The sequence below is a fragment of the Camponotus floridanus genome, unplaced genomic scaffold (genome assembly GCF_003227725.1).
Source record: "Camponotus floridanus strain SB8 unplaced genomic scaffold, Cflo_v7.5 scaffold43, whole genome shotgun sequence".
NCBI lineage: Eukaryota > Metazoa > Arthropoda > Insecta > Hymenoptera > Formicidae > Camponotus > Camponotus floridanus.
In genome coordinates, this window is record NW_020229581.1 from 1,020,411 (window position 1) to 1,038,046 (window position 17,636).

Genomic DNA, 17,636 nt, shown 5'->3' on the forward strand with positions numbered 1-17,636 from the left:
TTTTCTTTTTATTTTAATGTTCGAAATTCGTTTTTAAAAAATAAAGACTCGAGTAATCGCACTCGATTAAATTGTTTTATTCTGATTGGTCAACTTCAATCACATCGAGCCTACAATCCATAATGTGATTATGACTAAGGTTTATGCTCTGGCCATACGTTTCTAACCAAAAAATTTGTTTACATATACTCTAATTTCAAATATCTTTTCATATAAACATATTCAGATGATTTAAGAATAAGAAATGTTACAAAAAACACTTCTGAGATTAAAATGTATCGCACGATCGACACAGTTTCGCACTTTAACAAAACTATCGGACAATTTGGGAGAAAAACTCAACAAGATGCAAGCTTGGCAAGTACATTCGTATAATGGATTGGAAGATTTAAGGCTGTCTAATGTCACGATGCCAGTGATTATGCAGCCAACAGATGTTTTGGTGAAGGTTGAAGCTGCTAGTGTAAACCCTATCGATGTATCAATGACAAGTATGTCTCCATTTCTGATTGTATGTGTCTTTGTTGTAAAAGTAACATAAGATTTCAAATCAAAGCACGTATAAAATATATGAAATATTTATAATATAGAAAACTTGTAAAATAAAATATTACATTTTCTATATTTTTAACCAAAAATATGTAAATAAATGTAACAGTATATATATTATAACATAAAAGTTGTATAAAAATGATCAAAAATTAATGCTATTAAGTTTTAATAAATTATGTTTTTATGAATATATTTTTAATTTATATTATTTTTACAGCAAAATCCATTTAATCTTATATGAGTTACAATAAAAGACTTAAATATTACAATAAAACTATGTATATTTTATAGATGGTTATGGCATAACTGTTCTAAATTTGATGCGCAAAGCCAAGAATTTGATTGATGGGACATACAATGGATTAGATTTGCCATTAACATTAGGCAGAGATTTTGTGGGGGTCATTGTATCAAAAGGAAATAATGTAGGAGACAGGCTTGAGTTAGGCAAAGAAGTTTGGGGAGTAGTTCCAGTAGAACAGCAAGGTTGTCATGCAAATTATGTTGTGGTTAACAGTAACTTGGTAAGACATATTTCATTTTTTAATTAATTAATTTATAAATATTATAAATGTCTGGCAAAATCTTATACACACATACATACATACATGTATACAATTACATATTGAATAATGATAAATATTCTCTTGCAAGGTAAATCCACGCCCTCAAAATTTATCTCATACAGAGGCTGCAAGTATTTTATTTGCTGGATTAACCGCATGGTCTGCATTATGGATTACAGGAGGATTAGCTTATAAAACAGCAATAGTCACAAGATTAAATAGACGCGTTCTGGTTATAGGAGGTTCAGGTGGAGTTGGAACTTTGGCTATACAGCTGTTGAAAGCTTGGAATATGCATGTAAGTTTTGTCACATAAAATTTGCACTAAAATTTGTAACATAAATTTCAATTTATTTAGGTCATTAGCACATGCAACAGTGATGCTATGGATATGCTACAGAATTTAGGTGCCGATATCGTCATTGATTACAACCAAGATAATGCAGATACAAAAATTATTTCAGAGGGACCGTAAGTAATTTCATATCAAATGCATTGTATTCATATAGTTATTATCATGTATATTAAATTTCAGATACGACATAATCTTAGATTGTACCAATCAAGGACCGGAGTATGTCAGAATGAAAGGATATCCACACAGTACTTATATAGGATTAAATTCACCATTGTTAAGAAATACTGATCAACATGGACTAATTGTAGGAATGGCAAAGAATATGCAAGATTTTTTAAAGTTTAATATTCCAAAAGGAGAAAATAAAGGCTGTGTAAAATGGGGATTTTTTATTCCCTCTCAGACGGGTATTAACGTTCTTCAAAAACTTGTGGAAAATGGACAAGTATTATAGAAATTTTTAAAATACATTTATTCTGTTAATAATATTACATATAGTATGATATTTTATGTCTTGAATTTTGCAGATTGTACCTATCATTCAACAAGTATATCCTTTTCAAGATTTGCCACTGGCATATGAAAAGATAAGACAAGGTCATTTAAGAGGTAAACTAGTCATTGACATAAGATAATGCATCATTTAATTAAACATAAGTAAATAAATATATTTTAAATATTTTATAAAGATTATATGATTTATTATATGATTTATTTATAATAAATAGTTGCATCTTACATAATATTTGCAGTGTTTGTCATATTTTTTACTTCCTGTATTGTATCAATACCAAAAACTTTGTTCGTTACTTCTTCCCAACAATTTGTCGCAAGTTCTGTTGCTCTTTCTGTACCTTTATGCAAAATCTCGTCCAAATAAGCAGGTTCTTTCATTAATCTCAATATATTCTCACGAATTGGAGATAATTTCTCTATCACTACATCCGCTAACACCAATTTATATCTATTAAATTGAAAAAAAAAAAGCCTTAAAAATTCATCTTAGATTTGAATAAACCTTAGATTTTATTTATCAATCTTCTCCAAAATTTGTATATATGCACGCGTGCGTAAATAGAGAATTGTCTTTTTCCTAATGAAAATTATGTAATATAATTATACTCACTGTCCTGTATTTAACTCTACAACTTCCTTACATATCTCGTCTGGTGTCTTTCCAGTAACCAGAGAATGTATATTAATCAAATTAGTCACTCCTGGTCGTTTCTCTGGCTCGTAAGTCACTTCAGATGTAAAATCAGTCACAGCCTTTTTTATTTTTTCCAATAATACATCTGGTTCATCCAACATGTTCAATCTAGACTTGGGATCTTTATGTGACTTTGACATTTTCTTCATAGGCTCACGTAAAGACTTGATTCTTTGGCTTGGGCCATCTAAAAATATAAAAATTCATGTAGATGAAAGATTTTACAAAATCAAAATTAACAATTAAATTTTGAAATTTATTATCTTAAAGGCTTACCGCTTATAAGAGTATGCGGTATTGGAAAAGTTTGACCAAACCTTTTGTTGAATATATGTGCTAAATCTTGTGCCAATTGTATGTGCTGAGCTTGATCTTGTCCAACTGGAACGTGTGTAGCTCTAAATAAAGAATCTTTATATACAGCTTATTGCTATTATTATCATATAATAAACATTACATATTAAAATAGAGATATTTACTTGTATAATAATATATCAGCTGCCTGTAGAACAGGATAGATATATAAGCCTAAAGGAATATTCTTTAAGGATTCACTTTTTTCCTTAAATTGCGGTAAATGCGCTAATCTTGCCATAGTAGTGATAGTTCCTAAGACCCAACATAACTCTGTATGCATAGGTACTTTAGACTGTTGAAACAAAATACTCTTTTCAAAGTCTACACCACAGGCCACTAATGTTGCAGTCATCAGCAGAGTATTTTCTCTTAATTTTTTTGGATCCTGTAAGTCACATATTAGCAATAGATTTCTCTATAATAATATAAAAATAATTCTTTGGTCTGCTATATTTTTATACTTGTGATAAAGTTATTGAATGTAAATCTGCTATGCTGCACAAAACTTTTTCGCCTGTATTCTGAAATTCTACCCATCTTTGAATAGCACCAAAATAATTGCCTAAATGTACGCTTCCAGTGGGCTGAATTCCAGAAAATATTCTCTTTGGATATTTAGCTTGTGGTGCCTACAAGATAAAATATACATACATAGTAAAACTAATTTATAATCAATTTATCTAAAATGTGATCACAAAATGCTTGAAACCGAGGAAATTAATTACATATTTATTAAATTTTCAAAAAATTAAATTCCTTTTAACAATTTTATTTCAGAAACAAATTGTAGTTAAGACAAAACATAATTGAACCTGATGGCTATATTCTCTTATTCTTTTGGGCTTCATCTTTCGAACCGTTCCCAAATAAACGGCATTTTTCAATATTTTCAGCATGTCGTGTACATGTAAATGTTAAAATATTTAATCTGAGGTTAGATAATCACGGTAGTTTAACTTATTGACACACAAAACACGTGCGTTACTTTAGGGTACGTTCGAAAATTCTACCCGTGGAATAAAATAATCTTTGTCTCTCTTCTTTTGTCTTGATTATTCAATTAAATACTACTTTACTCTACGGATAGGATTTTAAACGCACGTCTCTGTCATCTTTCAGTCAGCTGTGATGCGTATACGAGTATATGAATGAAGTATACGTAAATGTGAATGATTTTTCAGTATCGCCAATATACCAAACACACACAGCATCCTATTTAAATTTCAGCCAATCACAATTTTCTGAAAAATGTTTTTGGCTAATATTATATTTAATAAATATATTATTGATAAAACTATTTTCTAATAATTATATATTTCCAAAAAACAAAAAGTTTATATCCTTTATTAGCAAAATACTCGAGATTAATAAATCAAAAGAAGATTTTAATAAGAAAATAAGAAAAAAATTATAATAAGAAATATAAATATTTATTGAATTATTTAAATTTGTAAAGACCGCCAATTTTTTTAAAGAATAAGAAGATCTTAATTGTATATATAATGCATACTATAACATTATATTTTTCAAATAAGCCTTAATTTAAAAGAAAATAAATTTTGTTCGTAAAAGTAATATTTATATATAATTAATAAATTTAACCATCTTTATAATAATCAAATTATTCATAATTGATTTGTTTTAAAATTGTGCAATAAAAGTGCAAGTATTGTTCTTCTCCCCTTATTCTGCAAACTTCATATTCTATCGTGGGATGATTGCATTTTCTATTGCAAATTATATTAAATATAAGTGTTTGATTATTAAAAGTTAATTATGGTTTCTACCGTGAAAATATTTGACATTACTATACCACAAAAAAGCGATCTATCCTGTGCTATTTGCAAAATTGTTAATTCCGAAAACAATTTGATTTATTCTAAATTTTGTGCAAAGGTGCTCAAGTGTCGGTAAATATTATCAATTATTAAAAAACATATTATTATTTTCTAAAAAATTACAAAATAAGAATATTTCTTATGCGTGAATTAAAAACAAAATTACTGGAGCAATTAATATTTTGAAAAAAATCTCACGAATTTTTATCATCAGAGATTCTTTTCCTAATTTCTTTGCGCTAATATATACATATATGTATATATGTTATACGGATTTTAGAGAATTTCTTCAAGAAACTCCTCATGCAATGGCCGCTCCAATATCTAATCGAAAAATACTCGAATCTGGTGGTTCTATCTACATTATCGTTACGAGAGAGCTTTTTGAGAGCTGCGCTTTTCAAAATCATTGTGATATATTAAATATACAGGTGGTATGTATGCGTACGATCTGCAACAGAAAAAAAGAAGAGAGCGTTCTATATCTCTTCAAAATAAATTTCTCGTAAAAAATAATTGATATTTGTTTGATACGAATTATATAGATAGATCTATTAGATCCTATTCCAACTTACATTTACAAAGCGTGTCTACTTTATACTATGGAATATAAAATGGTGCCACAATGGAATAAAGTCGGGCCATATCTTGTCGAAGGACAAAATTTTCTTAGATCGACAGGAAATGTCGATGCAGTAATGTTACATATTAAGGAAATTCGCGGTATAAAATTTTCTTTCGTTTTATAATCAGAAACTTTAAAATTATTATAATGTTAAATACGTGTATTATTTATATATTTTAATATACAGAATCTTTTATGCGATGTAGAGATTGAGAGATTTAGATATAAATCGATATATTATAATACAGAAATATTTTATAGATAACTGTGCTCAGCTTGTCATGGAAGCTATAAATTTAAAAATACCATTTGTAAGATTGACTAGAACACGTTCTTTACAATGTGCTTTACAGCCGCCAGTACGCGTTTTACCAAGGTGAGGCATTAAAATTATAAATATTATTAAACCGAGATTATAAAGTCGTAAAACTCTATGTCAGTCAATGAATTACTTAAACATAATTTAATAATGTTATTTAATAATTTTGTAAATAGCATGAAAATGGCAAATGTGCTGCGCGTATCAAATTCAATCAAACATCTTTTCAAAGATTATGAGGACTTGCGCGCATATTGGAAAAATATGGTAAAAATCTTTCACTTACTTTATCACTTATGAAAATTAATATTTCCTAAGATTATCAATTATATCAAAATTTTATTTTCTTATTTATATTTCTTATTCCCTGAAATAAAAATCAATAATGTGTCAAAAATAATAGAAACTTTATAAATAAAACTGATTAAATTATATTTCGATATTATTAAATTAAGTCAAATAATCCTGTAAATTATAAACATTACAATTACAATTACATTATATATACAATTTTTATCTTATTTTAGCACGGCTATATATTACCAAATTACGAGGACGGATTTTTATTTTATGATATTGAATTCTTCTATTTTAAGTCAAGCATTTTCCTATACCCAGAAATATGTTTAACTTCAGGACCCTTAGAAATTTTCCCATCTGCGGTGGATCCGCTGTCTAAAATCTATAAATTCATAGGGGATCTAAGAGGAAAAGTGGCCAAATTATGTGAACAACAATTAGATATATGTCCGAAAGTAAGAAAATAAAAGCTATACTATATCTTATAATATTTATCTTCATTTTTATCTAATTCTCTCAATCATAAATTCTTATTTAACTCTCATATTAACTTTTATTTAGAGTTCAAATTAATATATTTTTTCTTACATATAATTACATTTTAATTATTGTTATGTTTTATATACGATACGTATGTATAAATATCAATATTTAATTTTTTCTATTAATTTTTTATATTTTTGTTAAATTATGAATAAATATTAAAATTATTTCTACACGATTTTAAAATATATCTATTATTCTTAAATCAGAAATTGGATCAATACATTTGAATATTTTAATCACACTATGTTACTTAATATATAATTTGCCTCGTAGAATACATTTCCAACAGCGGCTCTAGCTTGTACACCAGTATTACCAGCATTACCAAAAGTTAGACTTTCAGCTTATGATACAGGATATGGTACACAATCGAGAAAAATTAATACTGTGATGCTTCAAATGCCTGATACCTGTGATATTCCTACGAAACGATCTCGATTATCATTATCGAAAACTGATGATTTCCTTACATGCGCGACCGAAATTGATGATTTTGATTTGGATATCAAGCCATATTCTGCGAGTAAATTTAATCGATTAAAAACTACTGGCCGTATTTCGACTTTATGCGATGAAAATAATGGTGTAGTCAGCAAACCAATTGTCCAAAAAGATGAAAGCAAGTCATATTATTTTAAAACTGAGGAACAAAAATTTGAGAATAAATCTTTCATGGTAAATATATACTATATATATTATATATAATAATTTTTCATATAATAAAATAGTTAAGCAAGATAATATCATGTTCAAGGAGTTGACAAACCAAGAAAAAGAACCCGATAAACTAACAATAAGTTTAAAGGATAAGATATCAAAGAATTTTTAAGGAATTGTACTTGCAAATTGCTTTTTCAATAATAGTTATTTATTATTATTCATTTCTTTAAAACATAGTTAATTAATATAAACAAGAAAATATTCCTATAGGAGAATTAGTAGAAAAAAGAAAAAATCAATTTCCATTCAAAATAAATATAAATAAATAATAAATGAGTTATAAATTAAAAATTTAAATTTTACAAGTTATAGATAATTTATCTTAGAACTCATTAACACATACACGTACAAGAAGAAACATAAAATGCTTTAAATTGTTCTCATTCAAGTAATTACAAACTGTATTCGCATTAATTTATAAATAAACATTATTAAGTTTTAATATGTTTTACGATTTTTATGTTCCTCTATTGCTTTCAACACATCCTGTCTGTCTTTCTCATATTTGATACCAATTTCTATTAAATCTTTATCCGTAAGTGTTAAAAATAAATCAATGTCTACCTAGATAAAATAACAAAGAAACGGAGAAATTTATATATAATTTAAATTGCAGAAACTGATATCAAAATTAAAATAGAAGCTAAATGGAGAGCTAAATAGAATTAATTATAATTAATTTACTATTTATTAGCTATAAATTTGCAAGAAATAATATTATTACTCGTTTTGAAATAATATTTCAGAAATAATATTATTATCGTTTTGATGGCAAGTTAGATGCATTCTCTCTGATATAAAAATAGTACTTACTTCCTGTTCAAGAAATATAGGGATATGTTGGTTCAGTCCAAAGTGTTTCAATATCATAATCATTTTTGTCTGCGACCAATTTAGAAGCATTCCTTTCGGTGGTGTTTTGCAGCGCGGCGGTGTCGGAGTATTTTCGCCAAACACATTCTCCTCATTAACATCTGGGGGTACATGAGGTGATTTGAGAGGGCTAAATTCGGGTGTGAATCCGAGAGTGACATTAAGATCGCAAGAAAAACTTTTCGTATCATCCGAATTAAATCTACAAGAATTTATTTGTGTTTGTCAAAAATTTGTGTTTCTCAAGAAATAATATTTTCTACGTATTTATAATATTTCAAGGAACATTAATTTAATGCAAGAAAGGAATATATTTTTTAATTTTAATATAAATAATTTCTTAATTCATTACACTTGATCTACCTTTTAAGTGCAACAGGTGATTCAAACTCGCTCGTCATGTAATCCTTTTTCGTTGCCTTTTTGCTCTCATCTTTATCCTGGAAAAATATATTCGATTTTTCTGTAAAATTCTTTTCAAAGCAAACAGCACTCGGGGATAGTACGAATACGTCGTATGTTAAGTTTGGTGATATTAAATCTTGCTTGTGGGATTCTACAGGTAGAGATAAGTTCAACTTTTTTCGTTTTTCATTTTTGTTCTTTTTTGAAATTAATTTAAAATCTCTCGTCGTGCCGTCGATATTCTCCTCTATTTGGATATTATCTGATGTATCATTCCAATAATCATCTATAGCAGGATTTGCGTTCACCAAAGCGGCTATCTCGGGTATCGTAGAACGTTTCATCATAAGGAGAGTGTACTCATCTATGTTCAATACAAAAATTTATTTTTTTAACTATAATTTTTCTATACTTGAAATAAATAAATGATAAAACAAGAAGAGAACAAGTATAAAAAAAGATTCTATTTCACAAAAGTTTATATTATTTTTTTAAGATATTTTTCATCAAATATTATAATAATTGCCATTATGACAAATTAGTAGACAAGATGTATGATTTTTCAAAAGCAAGTCGTAACATACGTATAAATATTTGCACATGAAAATTTGTGACATAGTGAAAAATCATCTTACTATCAGTCGAAAGCGGCATGCCCAATTCCAACAGTCTAAAAAAAAGTTCTTTGTCGTTCTTCATAGCAGCAACACATAATGGAGTAATGTCATCATTAGCTGCATTCGCCAAAGCGTCTGGACAAGCGTTGTACACTGTTTCAAACATCTTCTTGCTGATCGCAGCAGCTAATCCGAGGACTGACATACCTATAATAATTAACAATATATCAATAAATAAATAAAAAATTTCCATTCATTTAAAGACATAATATTATACAGTTTTTATAATTTCAAAGTTATTATGCAATTATATGTAATATTTCGTGATTATTTCAAAACAATCATAAACTTTCATAACGTTTGAAAATTTGTATGTAAATATACTTCAAAATCATTACATTTGATAATAAAAATTAATTTATTGCGAATAGCTGCGATTTGTTTGTTTACCGAGGTAAGTCACTTTGTCAACTTGGGCGTTCTTCTCTAAAAGTAATTTTACAGTATCGATATTTCCGTTACGAATTGCTTGCATCAGCGGGGTCCAGCCAAATTTATTTTTCCTGTCTATGACATGACAATTTTCTTTCTGATTCAAAATTTCTTTTACGATTTGGAAGCAGTCATTCGCTGCGCTTATATGTAGCAAATTCTCATCATAATTATTTACAGCATTTAAGGTGTATCCTTAAAAAAATTATTTTATATTTCATTTATTTTTATAATAATAATGATCTCATATATAATGTGCGTTTTACAAATCTTAATAAGACGCGTATATAGTCAACATGTCTTTATGTATACAAAAATGGATGTATAATTTTTCGCGAAATAAAAAGCTCATATAGTTTAAGCATCGATCATTAAGTGCAGTAATTATTAAACGTCATTAATCAATTCATGTATTTTAAAAAAATATTATTACCTTGCTCATGCATCGCCGTAATCACTTGTGTTTCCACAATTTCTTTGATATTGTCATACGATTTTATTTCATCCATTATCTCTATTCTGATTATATATATTACACAAGTTTATTAAAATTTATTCATACATTAATTAAATTAATAAATTTTTTCAATGTTAATATTTAATTATATTATTACTAACATTGTCACTAAAATTTGTTCATTTATTTTTATTAAACTGATGATTATAATTCTCTACATCTGGGAAACAGTTCTGACTTTCATATAACACTGTACTAGTCTCTCTATATTATTATTTAAATTATGTGTGTATGTGTGTGTATATGTATGTATTATGTATATATATTTACGCGTGTGTATATGTATTTTATTGTTTTGCAATGTGACCTATTAGCAAATATTTTCTTTTTTTTCATACAGATACAGTTTGTCAGATAAGATAATAAATTTTTTAATCTTTAAATATATTAACAAATTCTCAAAGTATAAATAAATTTTGTAATAATTAAATGGAATATAAAAATAATAATTAATATCATCCCATGTGTATAATATTTTGAAGTTAATGAAATAATAGATATTTTGTATATATTTCTTTTGTAAAATACATGATTAACCGTCTTTTTTAAATATATAAACAATAAAAATTTAAAAAATTTAACTTAATACAATTAAAAGCACACATATTAATAAAAATATAAAATAAACATAAAATTTGCAAAAAATATTAAATATATATTAAATATGTATATGTCTTCTCTGTAGCTTTTTATTTCAGAGAAAAGTACTTTTGAACGACGGATGAATTAATTAAGGACAGTATTCGAGAAAATAATAATGAAATACATATACAATTCGTTCCCTTCGACTTATATTGACAATAAAATATACGATTAACTCTACCAAATGATTAAAGGTACAACTTTTAAACTAAATTATATATAATTTTTTCAATCTCTTAAAAGGTAAATTATAAAAAATAACTCCAAATAAGGAGACGCATGACATTTCCGCTCCCATTTCCGCTATGACCACAGATATGTACAGCTGGAAGCCAAGTGACAGGTGACGGTTCCTGATTCCGGGTCCCAGTCACGTCGTCTGTCATCGTGCACAAGGTCCCTCTGGTGTTTGTCCCAAGTCCCAAACAGGGATTCAGCAAGTATGCTGGAGCGCATTCAAAAATTCTGTTCGGAAATTCTCGTGGAATAAAGTAGCATTTAATTGACCAATCAGGACCACAAAAGAGCAAGGCTTTCTTTGTTCTGATTGGTTGAATTCAATGCTACTCTACTCTATGATTAAAATTTTCGAACGCACCTTTGAATATGCTCTTCGAGATACGTTACGTATTGCATTGCATCGCATTGGGGTTAACTGTGATTCTGTCGTGCACCGCTGCCAAGGTATATCGTCGACGAGAGAGTGAGAGAGTCGATACTGCAAACGGCGACGAGGACACGATCGTGGGAATTCACGAAGTCGTCCAATAACCTCTGGGAAATCGCTCGTTTGCTTTTCGTTTTCGTCTCTCCCTTTCTAACTACACGAGAATTGCTTGACCTATAAAAATTACGTCAAGAAATATACATTTTTTTACACAAATACGCTTTCTTCTAATAAATGCAAATTCGCGAGATTTATTCTTTGAAACCGTTTGCCTTGATTGCAAAATAACGTTGCTTGATGTAGAAGTAAACGTACAAAAGCATATGTCTCGATTATGACACTTGTTTGCATTTTAATTCAAAAACTATCAAAATTTATTAATTCAGACAATAAATGTAATTTTTATTGTTAATTTGCATTGGATGTTTTCGAATTAGATTGCATCAGTAATCTTAATGTCTTCAGATTAAACTAATCTCATTAGCATTTGTTATCATCCACAGGAGGAAGAGAAGATCTTATAATGTATCGTTTCTGAAAAACATGCAAAGATAATTAATGATGATTGAAAGTAAATTATTATAATGCAATTTTACCCATGTTGGACTAAGGTATGTACATATTTCATCTGGGAAGACTTTTTTATAGATAAACATATCTTGAAACATTTGAAATTTTCAGATTAATCTTTTCCTCCATTATGCTGGTTATGCAATTGTTTAGTTCAATTAGAAATTATTTAACCTCAATAAATATATTTATCAGTGGTCAACAAATCTTGGATATATTTCTCATAAAGGCATAAATACAAAATGGTGATAGTTTAGTAATGTGCCTTTGGTATTCCAACGTTACTATGACGGTAAATATTACACAATAAATTTAACTATATTTAACTTTCTAAGCAATGAAAATATTTTCAAACAATCTAACATTTACTATAAAATTTTCACCTTTTTTCTTTTTTGCTCTTGCAGGAATCATCTTGACATTTTAAAGAAAAATACCTAATAAAAATATAAATTTTTCAAAGGTGTGGCTATATATATATAAAAATGGATAGTTCAGAGTATGAAATGGTCAGAAACATGACTCTTCTCTTCTTCTTTGAACGACTGATGGACAAGGGTGGTCCACGTACATTGCATGATCTAAGCTGCCAGTTTGGAGCAAAAGGTTTCACCAAGGAAATGCGTCAGATAGCAGGAGGATCGCAAAGTGGCCTTAAGAAATTTCTAGCACAATATCCGGCACTATTTTTGATTAACGGCGATTACGTGTCCGTTAATACATTTCAACCGGTTGTAGAGGAAGAAAGCGGAAATAAAACTGGTAAACGTGATTATGCTCTCGAGGCCGTAGACTACTTTACGAATAAGTTATTGCAATATGGAGTGGGCACCGAGGTCCCTATCAAAAGTCTCTTGGGTCATCGATCGCAAGCCTCGCCAGAAGTTAGGCATATATCTGGTCAACACTACAAGGAATTCCGCGATTTTCTTTTGAAGTATCCCGATGCGTTTATAATCAGCGAAGATAATGTAATATTGAAGCAATATGAAGGCATGAAACCAGAACCTTTTCATGAATTAGAACCAGATATCCCAATAGATCCTGATGTTACAGCCAAGCTGTTAGATTTTTTCTGTGTATGCATTGAACGGAAAGGCCCAATTGTTATAGATCAACTATTTAATATGGTCAATGAAAAATTCTCGCACGAAAATTGGACAAGTATATTTAACACACCACAGGATTTATCTACTTTTATAAAAATGTTCCCGGATGCTTTTCATGTACAAACTAATTTAGTGACATTGATAGGCCGACCGAAATCTTTTATGACAGAGCCTGTGGCTGCAAAAACAAAAGTTACAAGTGGCAACCAGCGTAACAGTGTGATTCATACGAATAATGCAGTACCAGTCGTCTCACCGAGCAAGATTCAATTCTCTCAACCATCTTTGAATCAATCAGAGAATGTCTGTAATAATGTGACACTTCAATCTAATTCGGTGCAAAACACATGCACATCACCTGTCGAGAGCAATAATAATAATTCACCGCCTGTTAGTTTGCAACAGCAGAGTCTCAAGCAGAGATTCAATACAATCGTTATGAGAACTCTAGCAGATAATACAGAGCGGGATCGCAGTTTACAAACCGCTCAGATGGGCGATGCATGGAAACTGAAAGTATTACAACAGACTAGAGTGATAGCAACAACGCGGGAAAGTCTTCAAGTTATAGAAGATATAATAAATCCTCGAAAGCCTCCTCCCGATGGTAAAGTGGTCGTGTCTTTTGATTGTGAGGGCATAAATCTTGGTGTCAAGGGACAATTGACACTTGTACAAATTGGTACAATGAGTGGTCAAGCATATATGTTCGATTTATTCACATGTCCGAGACTCGTTCAAGATGGAGGTCTCCAGAAATTGTTAGAACATCCTCATGTTATTAAGGTACCCAAAATATCATTAAGTAATAATAGAAAAAAAAAATATATATATATATATATATATATATATAATTAGTTCAATCGCATAAAATTGCACTTACTTTTACAGGTGATTCATGATTGTAGAAATGATAGTGTCAATTTATACAATCAGTTTACGATTACATTAATGAATGTTTTTGATACACAGGTAATGTTTTTTGCTTTCTTTTTCCAAATAAATATTAACATATTATTAGAAGTGTAATTTGAAATTGTAATATCTCATATACTAGGCGGCACATGCAGTGCTTCAGTTCCAAGAAACAGGAAAGCCTGTGTATAAAGTCAAAAATGTTAATTTGAACACCTTGTGCGATCATTATGGTGCTCCATGTAATCCGCTTAAAGAACAATTGAAAAATATTTATCGTAAAGATCAACGCTATTGGTCTCGGCGGCCCATGACGCGAGACATGTTAATTTATGCAAGCAGTGATGTTTTGAGCCTTGTACCTCAAGTTTATAATGCTATGTCTAGGTATAATTTTATTCGCTATTATTTTGAATAGTCAAATTTTATAAAGCTAATAACAGCATATTTTATGTATGATTTCTCTAATGAAGATTTCTGTATATTATTAACAGACTTATAAAGCCGGAAGTACAAGGCCTTTTTGCAGAATTATGCGAAGAACAAATTCAAATGCATATAAGACCAGCAGATGTAAAAGCGCGTAAGAGACAACGAAAAATGGAGACTGAGATGGTAGATCTGAAAAAAAGAATGGAAGAAGCAACGAGTAAAAATATCGTATTAAGTAACCGCGAAATTCGACTTCTCCGTTGGATGGATCTTACCGAGGATGAAAAGGAAAAACTTAAAGCAAATCATAAAGTTGCTAGAAAACTGGAAAAATTAGAGAATATGGGCCAGGATAAAGGTGACAGTAGCGATGATGATGATGAGGATAAGACAGATGATCCTGAATATCAGAGTTTGGAAAGTTACACATCGGAAAATTCTCATTCTGGTAAAAGATTTTACTACATCAAAATGAGCACACACACTTTGTGCGCATTTTAATTAAAAATAAAAAAATTCAATAAATTATAATTAAATAAAAATTATCAATTCACATTAATTCAAACAAAAAGATTATTTTTCGTATATCTTAGATTTATTGAATTTCCATAATGAGTTTGAAATCAATTTCTCTAGGTGGTATATTGTCTCCGCGAAATGCTGACACTCCAAGCTTAACCGAATCGATGCAAATGGTGGATGAAATACTCTCAGACGGGCGAATGGATAAGCTGGAAAAGATAGAAAAATTGGAAGCTATATTATCAGCTGTTACTAGCTGTGCAACTGATCAGCTTTCTGCCAACAGTGCTGATGCATCACCTACCAAATGCGTCTGCTTGTGTCAAAGTGATCGCCAAGTCGCTAGAAGTAGTGTGGCTTGTCAAACACTTAGTACAGGTGATATAGTAATTACTAGAATTTTTGTCAGCGAGGAGGAAAAAGAGAGAGTAAGATTACAGAATTCGCCAAAAAAATAGATATTACAGCTGCTGTGAAAGTAGTAGAAAAGTTGCCATTTATAGGTTTTTTATAAAAGAGAATGAATGCATAAGAAAAAAGTAGTTAAAATTTATCTATTTTATGTAATATAATAAGATTCATATAGAGCAGAACTAGCGAAATTTACAAAACATGCTTTCTGGCATCTCTGCTCCCTTAAAAAGTGTCTTAAACGAAATAAGCCTTGCTATATATGCCTTTTCAAATCTGATGATAGAATAATCAGATTTTTGCAAAAAGGTTATTAATTTTATACGAGGATATTATTTTTATCTGCCTAAAGATTATCTTTCTTTTACAAGCATTTAAGAAAGACCGAATCATATTTAATGACAAAATATAAGTATAGACAAGGCTTTTAATAGCTGCACATGTAATTTTTGACAAATTACAAATTGTAGCGTTTTATATTCAATTCAAAATTAAATGATTAGAAGACGATTAAAAAATTGCTGTTTCTTTTTAACCAAATTGTATATACATTTTAACAGAAGAATTGTTATACCATTTGTATAAGCGTGATTATTAATGATAGCATTGCGAGAAATTAACAGAAGAAATGCATATCATGCTTAAAAATTTTTTTTATGTGAAGTACTGCATTAAAATCGCTGATTTCTGAGAGTTTTACATGGCCTACTTTGTGTGAACCATCGGCAATAATAGGGCATAACAGTGATTTATTTAAGCAAATTTTTCTCTGCAGAATTTTAATTTGTGCACAGGAGATAAATTTATGTAGATTCTCATAAATTTATGTAGATGTCTCTTCTTCCTTACATTACAGATGCAACTTATTTTCGTATATATATATAACTATATATACAAGTGCCAATTTAAGAATAGAATATGTACAGTAAATTAACAAATAGATACATTTTATATTTCTATATAATTATATATGCTTAATGAATAATTATGCTTGCACTTCCAATAAGAGATTATAATTTAATAGCATTAAATAAAGTCTGTGCATTATTCATGAGAATATCATAAAGATCTGCTTTCACTCTTGTAATATAGCAATATCATTAATATATGAACTGCCAAATAAATTGATAAAATAACGATTGTAAGAGATCTATAATTCATTATTACAAATTGAAAGTGTTTTTAGTGCAATACTTTACACATAAGAAAATAATATGGTTATATAATATACATATCAATTGTATCACCTTTTTTTAATATTAAAAATATATTATGAAAATATATAAGGGAAAGTATATAAATAAATCATCAACAAATCATTCTCATTATATTTACTATCAATGGAATCTGAGGCTCAACTAGTATCAAATTATTCAACTGTCTCGTGTATGCTATTCATAAATTATTTAAAAAATTGTTACAATATATATATATGGACAATCTACATAAGCTTATTTCTATATAATCGAACACTGATATTGATAAAAAAATATCTTTTATAAGTTTAAAAATTTTTTAAAATATAAGACGAGTACATCGAACGTTTCTTAATATTGTAATGTAAATGTTTTTATTATTTCTCATTATAGTTGAAAAAACAAAACAATAAGAGAAAATAATAATTATGTAAAAACTTCGTTTTGTGGAATATATAACTGCATTGTTATTAGAAAATGCAATTTGATTCATTGCACGTGTATAAAAATATTACATTTGGTGTTTAAATTATTTCGGCAGCTCTATTTATGCGTTATAATATTATTTTATGAATAATTTTAGAATAATTTTCACGTTGCGAATGATACTCGATATACGGAAACTTTATGAAAATGGCAACATCATATATACATACACAACATTATTGTTATATACAAATTATATTCAGAATGAGAGAACTTGATAGAATTTTTTATATATTCGAATGTAAAACATCTTTATGTAATTTTGGGTTTAATTTTATTCATATTATCTCTTTTTAGATATATTTTAAATTCTTTCTTAGTAATCTATATCATAACACAAATTTCTATAAATGCATAATACAACATATTATATAATAACAATTGTTATATA

The 17,636-nt window shown here is 28.7% G+C and overlaps 4 protein-coding genes across 5 annotated transcripts; 3 read left to right on the forward strand and 1 right to left on the reverse strand.

The window, feature by feature from the left end:
- Positions 1–48: 48 nt before the first annotated feature.
- Positions 49–2,152, forward strand: LOC105255219 (reticulon-4-interacting protein 1, mitochondrial). Of its 2 annotated transcripts, XM_020028790.2 has the most exons (7): positions 49–139; positions 227–491; positions 844–1,076; positions 1,207–1,416; positions 1,477–1,589; positions 1,654–1,921; positions 2,004–2,152. In XM_020028790.2, exons 2-7 carry the CDS (start codon positions 245–247, stop codon positions 2,109–2,111), a joined length of 1,179 nt encoding a protein of 392 aa, XP_019884349.1. In that variant the 5' UTR covers positions 49–139; positions 227–244; the 3' UTR covers positions 2,112–2,152. The 2 variants fall into 2 exon arrangements, with proteins under 2 accessions (XP_019884349.1, XP_011262667.1); XM_011264365.3 differs by having other exon boundaries at positions 53–491.
- Positions 2,153–2,187: 35 nt separating this feature from the next.
- Positions 2,188–10,294, reverse strand: LOC105255218 (Tryptophanyl-tRNA synthetase, mitochondrial). Its single transcript, XM_020028789.2, has 10 exons — positions 10,212–10,294; positions 9,737–9,973; positions 9,305–9,493; positions 8,628–9,033; positions 8,205–8,466; positions 3,505–3,672; positions 3,166–3,428; positions 2,963–3,084; positions 2,603–2,873; positions 2,188–2,440 (listed from the first exon to the last, which is right to left on the reverse strand). Exons 1-10 carry the CDS (start codon positions 10,285–10,287, stop codon positions 2,212–2,214), a joined length of 2,223 nt encoding a protein of 740 aa, XP_019884348.1. The 5' UTR covers positions 10,288–10,294; the 3' UTR covers positions 2,188–2,211.
- Positions 4,820–7,500, forward strand: LOC112639018 (uncharacterized protein C18orf63-like). The gene is made up of 8 exons (XM_025411780.1): positions 4,820–4,953; positions 5,162–5,315; positions 5,427–5,604; positions 5,768–5,882; positions 6,002–6,092; positions 6,353–6,580; positions 6,945–7,346; positions 7,426–7,500. The coding sequence occupies exons 1-8, from the start codon at positions 4,820–4,822 to the stop codon at positions 7,498–7,500; spliced, it is 1,377 nt and encodes a 458-aa protein (XP_025267565.1).
- Positions 10,295–11,569: 1,275 nt separating the features above from the next.
- On the forward strand, positions 11,570–16,519 carry LOC105255217 (egalitarian protein homolog). Its single transcript, XM_011264363.3, has 8 exons — positions 11,570–11,621; positions 12,108–12,215; positions 12,286–12,466; positions 12,582–14,069; positions 14,175–14,255; positions 14,341–14,585; positions 14,693–15,078; positions 15,267–16,519. The coding sequence occupies exons 4-8, from the start codon at positions 12,660–12,662 to the stop codon at positions 15,608–15,610; spliced, it is 2,466 nt and encodes an 821-aa protein (XP_011262665.1). The 5' UTR covers positions 11,570–11,621; positions 12,108–12,215; positions 12,286–12,466; positions 12,582–12,659; the 3' UTR covers positions 15,611–16,519.
- The last annotated feature ends 1,117 nt before the right edge of the window (positions 16,520–17,636 follow it).

Excerpts from the sequence above, each read along its gene's own strand:
- LOC105255219 (XM_020028790.2), top strand. The coding sequence starts at position 245 with ATGTTACAAAAAACACTTCTGAGATTAAAATGTATCGCACGATCGACA. Across the intron at positions 492-843 it reads TATCGATGTATCAATGACAA|ATGGTTATGGCATAACTGTT; the intron begins GTATGTCTCCAT and ends TATATTTTATAG. Across the intron at positions 1,417-1,476 it reads TGAAAGCTTGGAATATGCAT|GTCATTAGCACATGCAACAG; the intron begins GTAAGTTTTGTC and ends CAATTTATTTAG.
- LOC112639018 (XM_025411780.1), top strand. The coding sequence starts at position 4,820 with ATGGTTTCTACCGTGAAAATATTTGACATTACTATACCACAAAAAAGC. Across the intron at positions 4,954-5,161 it reads GCAAAGGTGCTCAAGTGTCG|AGAATTTCTTCAAGAAACTC; the intron begins GTAAATATTATC and ends TACGGATTTTAG. Across the intron at positions 7,347-7,425 it reads TTGAGAATAAATCTTTCATG|GAGTTGACAAACCAAGAAAA; the intron begins GTAAATATATAC and ends ATCATGTTCAAG.
- LOC105255218 (XM_020028789.2), bottom strand. The coding sequence starts at position 10,287 with ATGGATGAAATAAAATCGTATGACAATATCAAAGAAATTGTGGAAACA. Across the intron at positions 3,429-3,504 it reads ATTCAATAACTTTATCACAA|GATCCAAAAAAATTAAGAGA; the intron begins GTATAAAAATAT and ends TGTGACTTACAG. Across the intron at positions 2,441-2,602 it reads GTAGAGTTAAATACAGGACA|ATATAAATTGGTGTTAGCGG; the intron begins GTGAGTATAATT and ends TCAATTTAATAG.
- LOC105255217 (XM_011264363.3), top strand. The coding sequence starts at position 12,660 with ATGGATAGTTCAGAGTATGAAATGGTCAGAAACATGACTCTTCTCTTC. Across the intron at positions 14,070-14,174 it reads AACATCCTCATGTTATTAAG|GTGATTCATGATTGTAGAAA; the intron begins GTACCCAAAATA and ends TTACTTTTACAG. Across the intron at positions 14,256-14,340 it reads TGAATGTTTTTGATACACAG|GCGGCACATGCAGTGCTTCA; the intron begins GTAATGTTTTTT and ends CTCATATACTAG.